General features: G+C 45.4%; 1 protein-coding gene across 10 annotated transcripts in view; it reads right to left on the bottom strand.

Moving 5' to 3' along the window:
• vps13c (vacuolar protein sorting 13 homolog C) overlaps positions 1–16869 on the bottom strand; it is a 53123-nt gene that overhangs the window by 18482 nt on the left and 17772 nt on the right. For 7 of the 10 annotated variants that reach the window (XM_076887716.1, XM_076887873.1, XM_076887762.1 and 4 more), the window contains 38 exons: positions 15592–15896; positions 15170–15314; positions 14983–15091; positions 14300–14433; positions 13950–14106; positions 13749–13828; positions 13576–13635; positions 12981–13137; positions 12783–12902; positions 12599–12702; positions 12275–12442; positions 11663–11967; positions 10923–11070; positions 10698–10718; positions 10339–10477; positions 9916–10034; positions 9628–9794; positions 9134–9387; positions 8715–8941; positions 8315–8407; positions 7958–8191; positions 7742–7873; positions 7379–7468; positions 6874–7029; positions 6487–6751; positions 6235–6395; positions 6021–6142; positions 5407–5704; positions 4853–5245; positions 4468–4572; positions 4148–4297; positions 3908–4033; positions 3689–3822; positions 3278–3404; positions 1850–2085; positions 440–581; positions 185–325; positions 22–103 (listed from right to left, as the gene is read on the bottom strand). In XM_076887716.1, the coding sequence (XP_076743831.1) occupies positions 22–103; positions 185–325; positions 440–581; positions 1850–2085; positions 3278–3404; positions 3689–3822; positions 3908–4033; positions 4148–4297; positions 4468–4572; positions 4853–5245; positions 5407–5704; positions 6021–6142; positions 6235–6395; positions 6487–6751; positions 6874–7029; positions 7379–7468; positions 7742–7873; positions 7958–8191; positions 8315–8407; positions 8715–8941; positions 9134–9387; positions 9628–9794; positions 9916–10034; positions 10339–10477; positions 10698–10718; positions 10923–11070; positions 11663–11967; positions 12275–12442; positions 12599–12702; positions 12783–12902; positions 12981–13137; positions 13576–13635; positions 13749–13828; positions 13950–14106; positions 14300–14433; positions 14983–15091; positions 15170–15314; positions 15592–15896 (6106 nt within the window). The remainder of the gene's footprint in view (positions 1–21; positions 104–184; positions 326–439; positions 582–1849; positions 2086–3277; positions 3405–3688; positions 3823–3907; positions 4034–4147; positions 4298–4467; positions 4573–4852; positions 5246–5406; positions 5705–6020; positions 6143–6234; positions 6396–6486; positions 6752–6873; positions 7030–7378; positions 7469–7741; positions 7874–7957; positions 8192–8314; positions 8408–8714; positions 8942–9133; positions 9388–9627; positions 9795–9915; positions 10035–10338; positions 10478–10697; positions 10719–10922; positions 11071–11662; positions 11968–12274; positions 12443–12598; positions 12703–12782; positions 12903–12980; positions 13138–13575; positions 13636–13748; positions 13829–13949; positions 14107–14299; positions 14434–14982; positions 15092–15169; positions 15315–15591; positions 15897–16869) is intronic. The other 3 variants (XM_076887742.1, XM_076887881.1, XM_076887889.1) reach the window with 1 other exon arrangement.

The raw sequence follows: 16869 nt of genomic DNA, 5'->3' as shown, positions 1-16869 counted from the left end.
AAGTTAATAAAAAGACTCCACCTGTGTCCAGAGCGATGGACTTTGGAGGAAGAACTGGATTGAAGACGATGGGGAAGATGGCACCTGGAAGCTGATTGTCCACCTGGACACAGAATGATGCCAGTCATACAAGAGTGTGTATTTCTGTGCAGGTGTGTATGCATTGTGGTGTGTGAGTGTTTACCTGCAGCCAGTGCAGCTGAGCTCTCAAGCTGCGCTGATGCACCGACTGCTTGAACTCCACTTGGATCCCAGACAGGAAGTTCCTCCTCACTTGGCAGGAAAACGGCTGACGCATCATCATGGTGGCCCCACTGAGGTTCACCTGAGAGCCAGTGACATCACAGCTTCCCTCTCAGCTCAGTGGACAATTGAAATTTAAATTGTGTGTGTATTTTTTGGGGGGTGGGCGTGTTTCAGGTGCACGTTGACCTCTCACCTCCAGGTTCTCCAGTCTGATCCAGCCGCCGGCGGACTTCCCACTCAGCTGATTCTGGTAGGCTTTCTCCAGCAGGCTGATGTTCTTGTTATTGAACGGCTTCCAGCGATTCTTCGGCTTCATTTCCCAAACAACACCTGAGCTGTGATACAAACACACATGTAACGCTGTAACACGCTTGTGATTATGTGTTGATGTTGCTCCAAGCGGTGTGCTAGGAAGCAAGATTCAGTGGGTATGATCATCTCCAGTGGGAGCTGGTCTGCACAAACAGACGTGTGCAGGAGCAGCAGCTCTACTTAGAGCTCCTCTAAAGTGCAGCCTCTCTATGTGGGAAGCTCATTTCACCCACTCATATCTGTAACCTTCTTCTTTCGGTCACTACCCAGACCTCCTGACCACAGGTGAGGGTTGAATGTATATTGACTGATAAAGAAGTTCTCTTTTCACCACAACAGTCCAGTACAATGGACACATTACTGGCCTTCTCCATCTGTCAATCTCACGCTCCACTTTCCTGTCACCTATTACCAGGATTGTAAGGATATCTGAACTCCTGTGTTTGGGTCAACAGCTATCCCAGTCCAGAGGGAGCAATCCACCGCTTAACATCTGCAAATAATTTAAACCCTATATAAACAGCTCTAAGGTGCAGCGGTAAAAAGAGAGCTGAACCTAAAAGTGTAGATAAAAATATACTGGCTAGTCCTGCTTGTTATTCCTACTCTCACCTATGTTCATAAGCTGTAACTGGTCACAGAAAGCAGAAGCTGACGAGAACAGGCAGCAGAATTCAGCTTCCTCCCAATGGGCGAGGAGCTCAGTTATTTAGGAGAGGCTAAAAGTAGCTATTTCTTCACCAACAGTGCTACTTTAGTCAGCTGGAGGTGGTTCAGGCAGCTGACTAGCAGGCCTCCTGGATGCCTCCAAGGTGAGGTGTATCCAGGCATATCCAGCTGGGAGGTGACCCTGGGACAGACCCGGGACACGCTGGAGTTATTACGCCTCTCTAAGGACTCAGTAACGCTTCATTATCCCCTCAGAACAGCTGGAGGAGGCTGTGGAGAGGGAGGTCTGGGCATGCTTTCTCTGTCACCCAGATCTGGATAAATAGCAGGAAACTTGCAGCTGTTACATTGTGAATAAAACCAAAACAAAAAAGTAGAAGATTTTTTCTGCATATCTTGGTTGCATTTTGCTCCTCTGGACCTAAATGAGATGGCACTCATCTAGCCCATTTTTAAGGAAGAAGAGTCCATTTACAATCTCTTCTTTATGAGAACACAGACTGATTTTAAGATAAAAATGTGTTAGTCAAGAAAGCAAATAGCTAATCTCACACTGTAGACGAAGCCTGGAAATGTGACCTTGCTTTGCTGTAAACTGCTCTGGTAATGTGATAGTGTTTACCTGGTGATGCCAATGTACGCGATCTCCTGCCGCTTGCTGTTGTTGATCAGCGACAATCCAAGGTTTTGCAACAAAACTTTTACTTCCTGATCGGACTGTTCAAGCTCCTCAGCCTGACGAGCCTTTGTCACCACTCCAACGTCCTCAGTAAATATCAGCACCCGCTGGCGTCCGTCCAGGAAGGAAGCCCAGTGGATCTGAGACTGGCTGTCGTAGGAAAACTGACCAAAATCATCCTAAATGAACACAGACAGACTGTAAAGAAACTGATGTTTGTATCCTGGGTTTCATGAAGTTTGTGGGAAGCAAACACAAGGAGCATATTGTTATTGCTATATCCTCCAGTTTGACTGTAATAGTACCATAACTAAAGATATTCAATAGGATGTGAAAATAGCAACGGAGACGCTAAAAGTCATCAGGAATATGTGTACAGAGGGGATCTACATCAGTAAAAGAAGCCTCAGTTCCCCAGACTTCTCTACAATCAGATGTCTTGTAGCCAGAGTGGTTGCCTCCTGATGGCCAGAAAATCAAGGTAATAATTAATTAATAATTAAGGTTGTAAAAGCAACTAAATGTAAACGAAAAACAAAACATTTTGGTTACATAAAATTAAATTAAAAACTAGACTTTAAAAAAAATTTAAACCAAGAAATGATTTTGCGAACTTGGCAAATTAAAATAAAAATATTATTTTTTTCCTAGTTTGAGCTTCTATTACGTTTTTAGTTGTTTGCCGAAAAATTTATTTGCCTGATGAAGGATTGATGTATTGAGATTCTGGATGTCTGTCTTGGCTCTGACGTGTGTTCTCCAAACAATCATAATTACAACAACAAGAACAACAACAACACTGAAACTAATAAAAATGAAACTACAACTAAACATTTTCAAACAATAAAAACTAAACTGGAACGAGAAACTCAATCTGAAAATCAACTAAACTAGACTGAATTAAAAACAAAAAGCTAAAATGAAATAAACTAATTAGAAAATACAAACTCATTGTTTAGATCATAAATCTACACTAATCTTTTATATAAAGTAATTGATCATTTTTCTCAGTACAACAGCAGTGGCTGAAATAAATGGTTTTTCTGGTTCCTCAGGGTTCCAATTTTTGGTCCTTGACATTTTCAGGTTTGTTACATTAGATTTCTTCGGTCACAACAAACTGAAAAATTATTTTTCAGAGGATGAGGTTCAGCTGTTACAAAGACACAAAGGCATAGTAATATCTGGCTCTTCCACTATTAATTAATCAGAGAGTTTCTGCTGTTTTCTGTGGGAAATCTTTTGATATGAGTTTCATCAAACCTCAATAGCAACTAAACAAAGCTCGACCTCCAGAATTGTCTCACCATGACACACAACAGTGTCTTCTTACAAAAAAAATGCAGATACGAGATTGTGTGTGAGTCTGACCTTCAGCAGATCCAGCTCTCCTGAATGATCCCGGCATTCCCAACGAAGCATGCGGACTCCTGTTGGGTCGTCCCACGCAAACCGTCGAGTCTCGCTGGGTTTCAACGCATGAAAGACGGATGAGCCGCTGAAAAGAAATGGCAAGTAGCTGGGTTTCCACCAAGGTGTTTCACAAAGAGAAAATTAACTGAAATACAAATTTGTCAGGGAACTGACATGGAGTGACAACCAGAAACACAGAAAACAGGCAAAAAAAGCCTTTAAGAGCTTTTTTTGTGGCCAAAAACCTGGAGCACCTCCAAGAATGCAGAAGTTAAGACAGAGTGAACCGTGTCAGATGAAAAAGTTACAGCTTTTAAACTCTGATAGGCTATAAAATAACATATATGTAGTAGTGTGTTGACCTCTGACCTCTGTTTATAGCTGATGGTAGCCCAGGGCGTGTGGTTAACCAGCAGGGCAGGAGCTGCTCCTTCATAATAATCACTGAAGCTGATGACGGTGGAGTGATCGGAGAGGTTGACGTCCACGATGATCCCACCGCACTGAAACATACACGCATTTAAAAATCTCCAAAATGTACTAAACTGTGAGAGTTCGTCCGATGTGTCTGGTCTAATGCACACTAACCATTTCCATTTTTAGCAGGGTGCCGTTGTCCTGTTTATTGAAGAAGAAGGATTGGGAGGTGGATTCAGACCCGACAACACGGACACACAACTTTCCCGAGCCATTCTCCGGCCACAGAGGGAGACACTGCGCCACAACAATCGAATTATGAGAATTATAATAACATAAGGAGTTTGGTAGTGACAATAAGGAAGACAGGTCCCTACAGCCTGTCTGTTGTAAAACTAGAAATTCATTCACCTCGGTGGAAGAGATGTAGTGCCACTTGGTTTGGCTGCTGACTTCTCCCACTTCTAGTTCATAAGACGACTTGTTGACCAGAGTGTAGAAAGGACTCATGGTGACGATCCTGGTTAGTTTAAAACTGCTCATCTGAATACTAACACCCACCTGCACACAGAGACAAGAAGCATGAAACTAGATCAGCTCACAGCTGATGATCATTTTAATCAACCCAGGAGAAGAATGTGACACATTCAAAAGCTCCACAACCAGCCTGGTCTAATCCTCAGAAAGACAAAACAGGTTAAACAGTTTGATTAAAAGAGAAAAAGAGTTACCAAGAAGTCCATGTGGTTGGCGGGACAGCGAACGCAGCCATAACTTCCCACTGTGTCCAGAGAGAACCCGTCAGACCAGGAACTGGTGGAGACGCAAAGCTGGAGCTGATACAAAACATCAATGTGCAATAAATAAACATTTTACATATTACAGAAAATGTCTGGCTTTGTTTTTATCGTCAAAAAAAATAAAAATAAAAATAAAAGAGTTAAAAAGGAAGCAGTGATCAGAAAATAGAGGTCTGACCAGATCTAAATATACAGGAATAAAAAAAACGTACCTGGAAGCTTATAAAGCATACAGGCTCGGATTGTGAAAACTTTGAACGACTTGTTTAAAGTCTAAAGAAGAAAGGCTGGACATGTGTGTCCAGGTGTTTCTCACCTTGCACTTGCTGAACATGTTTTTCTTCTTGAAGGAGAACAGGATGATGTCTCTGTAGTCGGCCGGGTGCTTGACGGAGATGTCCTCGGCTTTGTACTGGAGCACTCGAGACGTTTTGTTGATGATCCAGTACGGACTGAAGAGCGACAGCAGCAGGCGGCGGCTCGCCGTCCTCGTCGCATGGACGTTAATGTCCACAGTCATGTTTATGTCCGAGTCGCAGGTGAGACATATGACCAGGAACTCGGGCATTTCCTTTTCAATCCGAATGTGTCCGTGCCAGTCGCGTCCTTGATACCTCATCAGCACCAGCGACACGATCTCGCCTGAGACACGAGCGTTCAGGAGGTCTGACGTGCTGCCTTCACGGAGCTCGCAGCTGTCTACTGAGCTCTGGGGATGCAACACGCCAGGTCCGATCAGGTTATTTTAGATCAGGTTAGTTTTCATTGGCTTATAAAATAATAAAAAACATTTCTAACAAACAGATGTGAATATCTGCAAAGACTCTTTATTATTGCATTGCTAAACCTTGATGGAGCTGTTAGGGTTACCTCCATCATGTAGCGAATGGTGTATGGCAGCAGGTTGCGTAGGGTAGCCATAGGATGGAGATGGATGACATAGGCAGGGTCCCAGTCCTCCTCTCCACAGCTGGTGATGTGTCGCAGGTCATCGGGGACGGCCAAAGTGCTGACCATGAGCGGCAGCAGGCTGCTTTCGGATGCGGGACACTGAAGCATCGACCCCACCTCTGAGCTACAGTGCACCTGCTCCTTCCAGGATATGCAGGTGGAAGATGGCGCGTACTGACCTGTCAGCTCTCCTGCTGGCTGCAAAAACAGCTGAGATCTGGAGGAAAGAGGAAGTAAAGACTCTCACCACCTCCGGAAGTTATGACGAGGCACCTGGAGCTGCTCAGATCCACAGGAACTCACAACAGCACCCAGAGAGTTTCAGGGACAAGATTGCACTTAAAGTGTCACAAATTCAGTTTGGAAAAAAGGATCTGCAATCAGAAGCTCGCCCATGTTGGCAAACCCTAAATTTGTAGATGTTCAGAGCAGCAGAGGATGTCTTTTATTGAGACAATCATCAAATCCACAAAGACTATGACTATACTAACAAACAGTCTCTCGAACACCTGAAGAAGGTGGTGTGATTCTACCTGTAAGTTTCTAAGGTGACATGAAACTCCGTCTTGGGTTCGGCCTGTCCAATAACCTGCAGAGCTCTGGTTTGTGGAGAGTACTTGAGGATGGTGAATGGCACTGAGAAGTGATTCTTTATCTAAAAACACAAACAAAAGTTGCCTCTAAATAAACCTGTCCTGCTTTTCTAATCACAATATCGGCTTTATTTAGAGCGTCTGTGGTTCAGACCTGCAGCGGCGAGCGAACCGTGATGACCTTGTTGCCTTCGTTGGCGTCAATCTGCAACAGCACAGATATGGCCTCCTGCAGATTCGGGCCGCGGATGTTGTAGAGGCGTCGACCCGGTTTGTCCACAGGGATGTTGGCGATCTCGCTGTATCCTGAGGGCACTGTATGGGGAGAGAAATAACACATCTCCAATCGCAAGCTTAGCATAAGACAACACGCAGCACCAACAGAGAACGAGTGGGAACGTCTGACCGATGGTGAGGTTGAACAGGCAGCTCTCTTGCCGCTGGAGAGCTGAAAGTTTGCCTCTGGATGTTGGTTCGAACATTGAGTGCTCCAGTTCCATGTTCTGATCCACCGGCAACTCGTGGAGCTTTCCCTGCCCCGCAGATCCCACCAGTCTCAAGTTAGCACTGTGCTCCACAATGAAGGGAATTCCCAGAGAGTTTCTAATAGTGAATGGCGACTTCTCCTTCAGAGAGTAATCAAAGGTGGAAGTCGTTCCCTCCGAGAACGCCTGATCAAAACACAGCAAAGGAAAAGGGCACTCAGTGATTCAACGAATTAACACTTTTTCAAAAAGTCAATTAGAAGTGATATTATAGCATCAGTCAGACACAAACTGAAGCTGTTCTGTACCTTGGCGAGGTTTTGGAAAACGTTGAGGCAGCACTTGGAGATGGTGACATTCATGGTGTCTTTGGAGCAGATGTTAACGACAGTGCGAGGTTCAGGAAGGAATATGAAGTCATCTCCGTGAACAGGGCTTTTGTCATGGATTGGGTTGTTCTTCATCTGCAGGAGCAAAAACAGCATCACTAAGTTCATCAGCCTCATTCCACCTTTAAATGGCAGATTACAGACGTGCCGTTAAACTCTTACACCTGTAATATTAAGGTCGGTCTATTCCAAGAAAAAAAAAGAAAAAAGAAAAAGAAAGGGTGGGGGGGGGGGGTTGGAAATGAGCCACTTGGATGTTTTATATGAGGAACACAAAAATGTCTTTGACATAAAACTATTCACAGACAAAACACTTCAGGGAATTGCTTTGCTGTGGGACATTCACTGGAGTGGGACATTGTGTAGCTGTCATAATAATCACACAAAGTTCATTAAGAGCAAGCTTCGCTGCTAGCAGCTTTACCTCGAACTCCAGGTTCCACCTTCGTCTGCCGCCGTCGACTCGTTCCAGCAGAGGCTCCCACACCGCGTGGGTCTCATTAAAGTAATTCACCTGGGAACAGATGACACACTTGGTTTTTTTTCACTGAGCACAGCAGCTGCGATAACTCAGCTGTCAGAGAGATTTTTGTCTTTCTGGAATACATCAGCCTATCCCTTCCAGTGGCGTCAACACCTTCGGTGGTAGGATGAACACATGAATAATGTTCTTAAATACTCCTCAGCTAAAACTAAAGTTAGGAAAAAAAAACCAAACTAAAGTTAGGAGCCTTGAATATATGACACGAGTTTCAGGATCAGGTCTGAATCCAGGTTGAGTTCTTACTTCAAGCGTCATATCAGCTCTCAGCTGTGGCAGCGAAGACCAGTTTTTGGCTGAACCATTGAAGGAGGACTCGGCCAGCAGCAGAGGGACTGTTCGATGACCCAAACCGGACTCCAGAGTCACCTGTACAACCTGAGGGCCAACAACAGCTCGTCAAAAAGAAGCAAACCTTCTTTAAAGTTTTACAATGAATGTTCTGCGAGGACGCTGTGGTACCTTGACTTCGACGCCAAAGCTCTCCCCTTCATTTCGTCCGTCCGGTTCTCTGAAGCTCTCGGTGACCTCGGTGGCCTGGTCCACTCCCAGGAACCAGTAGTTACAGTTGTAGATGTTCATGACCGACCACAGGTCACTGACATCGGGCTTCGATGCCTCGCACTGTTGATCCTTCTGCTTTGCCGTCATGGCGGCTGTTATCGTTGTCACTGTGTTGAGGATGAACGGTGAAATCTGCAGATGAAAGACACACTGGTGATGAGTTCACTGACAGTCGGGAAATCACCGCGAGTCCAGAGAAGCAACACAGAGTCTCCAACATCTGTCAGTGTGATTTCTAAATCCATAAATAAATACCTTAATTATGATTTCCTCCACTGTCACGGAGCCCCTCAGTGGCTGATTGGGGTGAGCTTTGGTTTCCAAGGTGACCGAACAAGGTCTCAGTACCTTTTGGATAGAGCCAGACTGATACCTTTAATCACGTTTGTTCATCTCTCATTACTTACAAGACCACTAACACATCACATTTTCTTCCCCTACAGTAAGACACTTTTTCAGTTAATCTGTTACCCGACTCATATTTTTAAGGGTAATGCAGTAAAAATGGTTTTACTCCCAGTCGTTTACTACCCAAAACGCTGTGGGTTTAAATGTGTCTGACATATCAAAAAACACAAAGCAGAACTGATATAACAGTGAGTGAAAGGTTCTCTCTGAAGAATCTACAGACTGCAAAAAACAAGCACACTCTTACGGTGGTGACAGCCTTGTCCTCTTTGTTTTGGATGAAGGGGCAGGCGAGGACCTTCAGCTCCCTCAGGCTGGCTCTCATGTTCTGTGTGCCGTCCTCCTCGGCCTGTAGCGTGAAGTCGCACTGAAATGAGGCCACGAGAGCTGGGGCGTCGGCCTTCATCAGGTTGGCCACGAACACCACCTCTGGGTCCACCACCACTGCTCGAAGTCGAGTCTTCACTGTGGAGGCTGCAGAGAGAAAACAGTCTTGTGATGGTTTTTCTTTTTTTGTTTCCGTTCTCGCTTTGTGATTCTGAATGGTCGTCTTTAGCTTGACTGAGAAGCTCTGAATACTTGGAAACATCAATTTTACAGTTTTATACAGTAGATATACTCAATCCCCCCCGCCTCTCCGGTTGGGGTCTGGTGTCCCGATCTTACCAGTCTTGGGGTCGGCTCGTGGTTCAGTGGTCTGTCTCAGCTGCAGTCTGTCGCTCGGTGCAGAGGTGGCGGGCGGAGCCGAACTCTGCGGCAGAGCCTGCAGGAAGAAATCTCCGACGGCCATCAGAAACTCCACGCTTGCACAGAGATAGAGCTTCTGCAGAATGGCCACCACCTCCCGTTCTGCTGCGCTCTGCCGGTACGTCACGTCGATCGTGACCCCAGAGCTCTCTTCGTCTCTCTGCCTCACCATCCTGCAGCAAGTTAACACAATGTGTGATCACTGACCGAAAACTCTCATCTAAACCACTTTGGTAGCAAAAAACTAAACTGCTTTCCATATGGATCATATTCACTGTGCAGTGTGATCTGACTGTTTCTTCTTCTTCTCTGAAAAACAACTACAGACTATTTGATGAAGAACTCCATCAGTGATTGATCACGTCATCAACAAAACAGTCAGACAGACAGAAAGCAGAGATCATTTGACTTACCGCGAGGTGACCCTCTCCATGCCGGTCCTCAGGTCGTCCAGTGTGCAGGCAGTCAGCACCGTGCTCACCTCCATGCTGCCATTATTTAGGATCTTCCCTGAAGTTTTTAGCAAGTGTAGGGCAAATTCTCCCAGTCTGAGGTCCTGCTGGTTCTGGAGATCTGAGGACTGGGAACAGGGACAACAGTCAGGAAGAATAACTAACACTTACTTGCTTACTCCAACCACTGGACGAATAGCGTCCCCCAGATATCAGTTTCTTTTCACGTCCTTGTTGTTTCTAACTGACCTGTTTGGGGTCGAGGTACAGAACCAGACCAAGAGACTCGATGTTGAAGTTAAACTTGACAGTCTCCAAAGTTTCATCGTCCTCTTTACTGTGGCTCACAGTCATCTTTCCAGAACCACCTGAGCAATCAGGACAAAGATCACATCAACAAAACGGCAAGAAAGCTTAAAGTGGATCTATTACACTCATTAACAATATTTTTATTCTTGGACTTTCGAGCAGCCTAGCTTGATTTAGGGTTCAAAATAATCCTGGTCTATCTTATATCAGATACATGTCAGCGCTTTGAGTACTCCGGGAGAGTAGAGAAGCGCTATATAAGAATCAGTCCATTTACCATGTCATCAGTCAGACACAGAAACCAGACAAATATCAGGGTTCAACTCTGGATGAGTGAAGATCTGAACATAAACTCAATCGGACCTGTCGGGGTGGCTCCAGCTGCTCGGACCTGCAGACTGGTCTCCTGCCGGGCTGCGGCGGGCTCCGGGCTTCCGGCCTCTCCCAGATTCTCCATCAGGATCCTGAGCACCACCTTCAGGTCGTCTTGACTGAGCTTCACCTGCACAGACGCATCAGTCACTACTCAGTCTGTCTACAGCTGTGACTAGAATGAGGCTACGGCTAAAGGCTGCTAGCCTAGCCTAAACCTGCGTCCTTATTGGAGGTGTCTACGCAGACTACAGACCACAACAAACAAACTGCATCCAGCTTCCAAGTAAAAGACGAGACCAGCAACAATATAACTCTACAGAGAGGCCTGTCCTCAGGGGAAACTGTACCTTTGGTGGTTTACTTGTCGACTGGTTGTAAAAACAAGAATAAAATCATTAGTGGAATTTCTGACACATTTTATTCTATTGAGGAAGATTATTACATACGTCTTAAAACACCAACCATACTGTACAGCTACTCTGTTTTTATATCGTCTTGTAATCTGGGAAAGATTTTTGGTTAAAAGTTTAATAATGTAACAAGCATACATGTTAACTTCCTCTTCCTCCTACCTTCATGGGTTTCAGATCTCCATCGATCTCCACAGCAGCCATCTTCTTGTACCAGGAAGCTGCCAGGTTTCTCTTGATGTTCAGGTGCAGGTTGACCGGTTCAAGCAGCTCTCTGCTAGGTTGGTTTGAGTCAGGCTCTAAGCAGGTCCTGGGCCACAACAGGAAAGACTCAATGTGCTTACAGGAGAAACGAATCAAAGTCTGCATATAAAAACAAAAGCTTCCCCTTCAAAGCTTTCTGCTTCTGCACCTTTTTTTCAAGCATGACCACAATATCCTTGGAATTCCTGATCTGACTACTTGCACATGCAGTTTCATCCTTTTTCTCAGATTGACCAGCAAATTTCACTGTTTTAACACAAAGGAGAGGCGCCAAGATTCAGGTGGCCAGATTGGGTCTTCCTTCCTGCACGTCTGTGGAGGTTCTCAGTCATTAAAGGTCACGGTAGTCTTAGGAGCTTAAAAAGACATTGAAACCTCTCGCGTCTTATCCAAGAGGTTTCCTGCAGCTTTAAAACTTTTAAAAACTGAAGAAGCTTCTTGGTGAAACAGACTTAAAGAAGTCCAGTTGCATCTTTTTACGCTCCTGAGACTTCCTTTAAGGTCCTATTCTAAGAACATCATTACTGACATTAAGGATTTCAGTCTTCAGGTTCTTTCATTTCACTTTGTAAAATCTTAATCAACACCATTAACATTTCTGACTGTGGATCAAGTCTGTGAGGCTTTGTTTCACTGACCTGGAGAGTTTCACCTTCGTCAGCTGGACGTCCATATTGTCGATGACGGCTGGCAGCGGACATCCTGTGACATCCAGCAGAGAGAAGCTGTTCCCAACAGTAATCAGACCCAGGTCCACCTCCAGAGCGTTGTTGGAGGTGGAGGACTGTGGTATGATGATGACTGGGGCCTTAAGGTTGATGTCCATGGACAGACGGAAGCTCTTCTGGGCGAAGTCACGTACGCTGGACGCGGCCTTCTCCGCTGCCTGAGCCGTCGCGGCGCTCAGAGCTTCTTTAGCGGTCTGGAAGTTGTTGGTGAAATTCTGCAAGAAAATTAAAAAAAAAAAAAAAAAAAAAAAAAAAAAAAGAGTTTTCTTCAGTCCAGTAGTGACTATTTCATGCACTCTTAGGTGTTTTAAAAACCACTGGATCCAGGTTTCTTTTTGCATTTCTTCTCATTGGCAAAAATTAAAAAGAATAAAAGAAAACTCACAACATTAATACTGAGAAAGAAAAACAAATCAAACTGGGAGGAGGGAACACAAATAACAAACCAGTGCAGGTTTAGCTGCTCGGGTCAAACTAAAAACAGTTCTACAAACTAACTTTCAATCATCACGTGTGACTCACCAGCAGGGACATGAAGAACCTGTGCAGGTAAACCACCTGGATGCAGCCCACGTTTAACTTCACTTTGCCGTCAGTTTTGGAGGTGTCGGCGTAGCCCGCGCCCTCTGTGGCGTTAGGGGTCAGACTCACGCTGAAGCTGAACACCTCGTTACCCACGATGGAGATGGCCTGAAGCATAGTCGGAGGGAAACCGTTAGCTCACACAAGAACACAAACACAAGAGGGCAGGACGATCTAAAGCAGTCCCGGGGTATCAGGGTCTGAAGACGTTATCAGTTTTGACACAATGGAGTGAAGCATTCTTATATAAGACAACTTACTGACCTTCTTGTGGAAGCTTTTGGGATCAACGTTTAGAACAATGAAGTCTCGCATGCCGCCTGATATATGAGTCTGAGGTCCTTGCATCAGCAGCGAGCCATTAATACCTGAGGTACACAGCAGGCGTGTTACATCAGGTTTGGTAGTGAAAACTCACAGAAAACAAAATTCAGCTCCGATTCAGTACCTTGGATCTTGATGTCGGCCATGTTGCACAACTGGTCGCACACTAGGACGTTGAAGGCCCCGAGATCCATGACCACCTTCAGGTCTGTGACCTGAGAGTCTACAGGTGACACCAGGGCAGCTGCAGGAGAAAAATAACACATGACGCTGAGTTTTAAGTCAGACGCACATTGTGTGTGTGGGTGTGTGTGGTACTGACTGGACTTCGCAGAAACCGTCTTATCCTCCGTCTTTGGTCGGACTTCTTTCTCTGGAGACGGAACGCCACCGCCAGATGACAACGCCGTCGACAGGAAGTTAATGGCTGACAGCAGAGCTTCGGTGTGAAGCATGACGTCGAGTGAGGTGAAAGTCACCTACGACCCAAGAGGAAAGCTGATGCATTTTAGTGGTTCTCAAAAATGTGCAACACCTGGGATGTGTGACAGATCTTAGTCCCGTGGTGCCACGTTCATCACTGGTATTTTATTAAGTTACTTTTCCCCTGTTCTACCTCTCGTCACAAATACAGGTTTTGTTGTTAGACAGCGTAGAGAGACGTTCATAGAAAGAACAGGCTCAAATCTATCAGAACAGGATGACGTGACGTGGAGCATTTTTTGTGTCTGTGTTGTAAATTTGAGTAAAACTTGGGTGATGCAGTGTGAAAATGATTTCTAAATCAGACAAATCCACCTGGTAACACTAGATCTGTGCAAACAGGGCTAAAGCCAAGCTTGCATTTCCTTCAACACGACCATGAGATGTGCAGAGATGATGCTGTACTGATCTGCAGGTGATGAACTATGACTCACATTGATCAGCTGCTCGGTGTTTTTGTAGACGGTGGAGAAGTTTGGTCCGGCACGGTCGGCCTGATGAAACAAACAGGCTGATTAAAAACTGCTGAATCTCAAACCGTCGACCCCACACGTAGTTCTCGCCTCCACCTCCCGTGCATGAACAGGTAATCACATGGTGACCTCACCTTACAATACTCCACTTTGAGCAGTTCAGCTCCAGACTCGACTGAAGAGCTGATGAGGCACAGCGGCTCCCCACTTGAGTCTAAACCAGAAGAGACCAAAGCTGTCACATCATCAACATGTTCGACCGCACATGCACAACCAAAGAAACCAGTACAGACACACTTGTGTCAGTAAACCCTGGTGTGCTGTAACGCTCTGACCTTTGAACTCGAGGCACTTCAGGGCAATTTTTCGGATGTATGTTGCTGCACTCATGTCGTATTTTCTGACTTTTGTGTTAATGCCCATGTGGGCGACGTGAAAGACCAGGAAAGGGGACTCCTTCTGTTCCTTTGGCTTTTTCAGAGTCAGAAGCACCTTAAGAGAAGTAGCAGAAAACACATTTAGATGACAGCAGAGCGCCAACATGTTGGAGCAACAATGAATGCAAAATTTTGTATCTCTTCAGATACAGAATGATCTTTCAGACTCTCTAAAGTCTCCACAGACTGATGTTCTCTTGAAACAGAGGAAAAGTGAGTCAGACTCTGAGCTCTGGCAGATTTCGTACCTCTTCCACTTCAAAGTTGAGGAGAACGCTGATGGTGTTTTCATTCTGAATTCCATTGGTTGTGGCCACAGCACCATTAGATGCTGGTGGTAATGACACCACATCTACCAGCTGCTCTGCAAGCTCTGCTTTCTCTGTGGAAGCAAAGCGGTGATTAAAACACACACGTGTGTTCAGATCTTCTTTTTCATGTCTCACTAACTGAAGTAGCGATCAAGTTCTTACATAAGAACCGTGCGTCATGGCCACTCAAACATCAACTTTGCTGTGAAAGCGACCCGACTTTAACACTAGTGATAAATGAACTTTTACTGAAATGCTCTGAGGGAGGATGCTCATGCCATCGTGTGTGCAGTTTCAATGCCCAGAAAAAGTAAATACTGGTCTCCACCCACCACCACCTGCCCACCAGATTTGGGTCCCTGCAGCTCTGCCCTTTTGCTGAATGAACCAGACACCATTTTATTGTACAGATGAAAGAAGGCAGTACTAGATATTTGTTTAATTTGCAAGTCATAGAACATAACATGGTTAAAACTTGCTCCTGGGTTCTTCACAGTACTGGAGTAAGGATCTGGTTAAGTCCAAAGATAATCACTTCAGCTGTGTCTGAATTTACAAGCTGAAAATGACTTTTCTCCAACTTATTTCATTTCCCATCATGTGCTGTGAGAGTGAATCACCTTGGGCCACCTGTCTCTTCACATCCATGCTGTGCTCTTTGTTCCCCTCGCCAATGTTCTCTACTAGAATCTTCATCAGTACACCAAGATCTTCCTCACCCAGACTCATCTGATGGATACACAATAAAGGTTTAAGTCTCACTCTGCAGAGTCTGAATCCTGGTTCAGGAAAACAAGAGAGACCTACATTTAGGGACCGGAGCACTCCCTGGACCTGGACTCCGGGAATCTTAGAGAACCAGGAAGCTGCCAGGTTTCGGGTGACAAGCAGCTCTAAGTTGATTGGCTGAAGGATCTCGATGTCGGGCAGAGAGTCTCGCTTCAGTGTGGTTCTGAAAGCACAGTGGAATCTGTTTTTATCTGCTGGACCTTCGTCATGTTTCAGTGCAGCTAAGAGGAGAAACATTTCCCATCAACTGGTGTGTACGAAGACGCCAAGCGATGAAGAGAACTGGATGCAATCAGTGCATTGGTACCATTTCTAAGTCCCAGTGAGGTCTAAACAACCTGAGTTTAGCTGGATTTAAACCAACAAACACAATTAAGCAAAAGCAGAACTGTTTCCAGCCCTGCTCACAGTCAGTGTATTCACATTTCTTATGTTGTTACCTGGACAGTTTCAGCTGCGTCAGCTGGACATCCATCTTCTCCACCACAGCTGGCAGAGGGAAACCCTCCACCGGCTGCAGAGAGAAGCTGTTTCCCACCGTGATCAGACCCAGATCCACCACCACAGCATTACAGGAGGTGGAGGACTGGGGGATGATGATGAGTGGGGCCTTCAGCTTGATGTCCATGGACAAACGGAAACTCTTCTGGGCGAAGTCTCGAACACTCGACGCGGCCTTCTCCGCTGCCTGAGCCGTCGCGGCGCTCAGAGCTTCTTTAGCGGTCTGGAAGTTGTCGACGAACATCTGAAGAACAAAAGCAATCAGGTGTGAGATGACAGACTTGAGTAGACTTAGAGAGACGCCATGAAGGAGCAAGTCAGAGGGCCAATGTGAGGAGTTCACTGTGTGCACAGGTTCATTTCTGTTTCACAAACCTTCACAGGGATATGAACCTCATGCTGATGGCAGGCTTTAAAGTCGCTGCGCTTACACACCAGCTGGCACTTGAAATCAGGAGTTGGAACCGAGACGTGGAAACTACATTAGTTACGTTTTTTGAACATTTTTAATATCATAAATATCGAGCTGAGTGTAGAAGTTAAAAGGTTCATATCACGACTGACGTATGAAACAAGAATGAAAGTCAAACCCGCTTTAAGGAGACGTCACACAGGCAAAGGTCATGTGACTGACGGGGGGGTGGCAGTGAGGGTGTGGGGGGGATAATGAGGGCAGCTGAGTGATTTGCATAGCACATATGGAGGACGTGAGCTCTGATTACTGTCAGATGCTGTGCATGAAAAGCATTCCTTCTTCTGTCATCTCTCCCTGTGTCCGTGCTCACTCTGCCGAACATTCAAACCAGTTGTTTTAACCATCTCCTGGTCTCAGACGGGTGGCGCTCAGGGTTTTGAGTGACTTCCTGTCTCATGTGCTTTGTTTCAGTAACAGTTTGGTGGAAACACGCTCATTGAGGATGATTCTGCTGGACTGTCGGCTATCCTACAAATTTGTAACTGCCTGGATTTCTATGTCACGCAGGTGGGGTTTACTTTTATACTGCAGAAATCAGATTGTTGACACACCCTAAAGACATCCATTAAATTGCACTGACAACGAATATAAACGCACAATATGAGAACTACACCGTACGTCTGCCCTCTTGGCCTGGTTGCTCTTGGAAAAGAGATTTTACCTGGATAAACAAAAGGGTAATGAAATAATAAAAATTTAAAGTAGCGTTTTAGAAAAATGAAAGTGAAGCAAGCCCTACAAG

This window comes from Maylandia zebra, linkage group LG1, assembly GCF_041146795.1.
Source record: "Maylandia zebra isolate NMK-2024a linkage group LG1, Mzebra_GT3a, whole genome shotgun sequence".
Lineage (NCBI taxonomy): Eukaryota > Metazoa > Chordata > Actinopteri > Cichliformes > Cichlidae > Maylandia > Maylandia zebra.
This window is presented reverse-complemented; position numbering and strand designations above follow the sequence as displayed.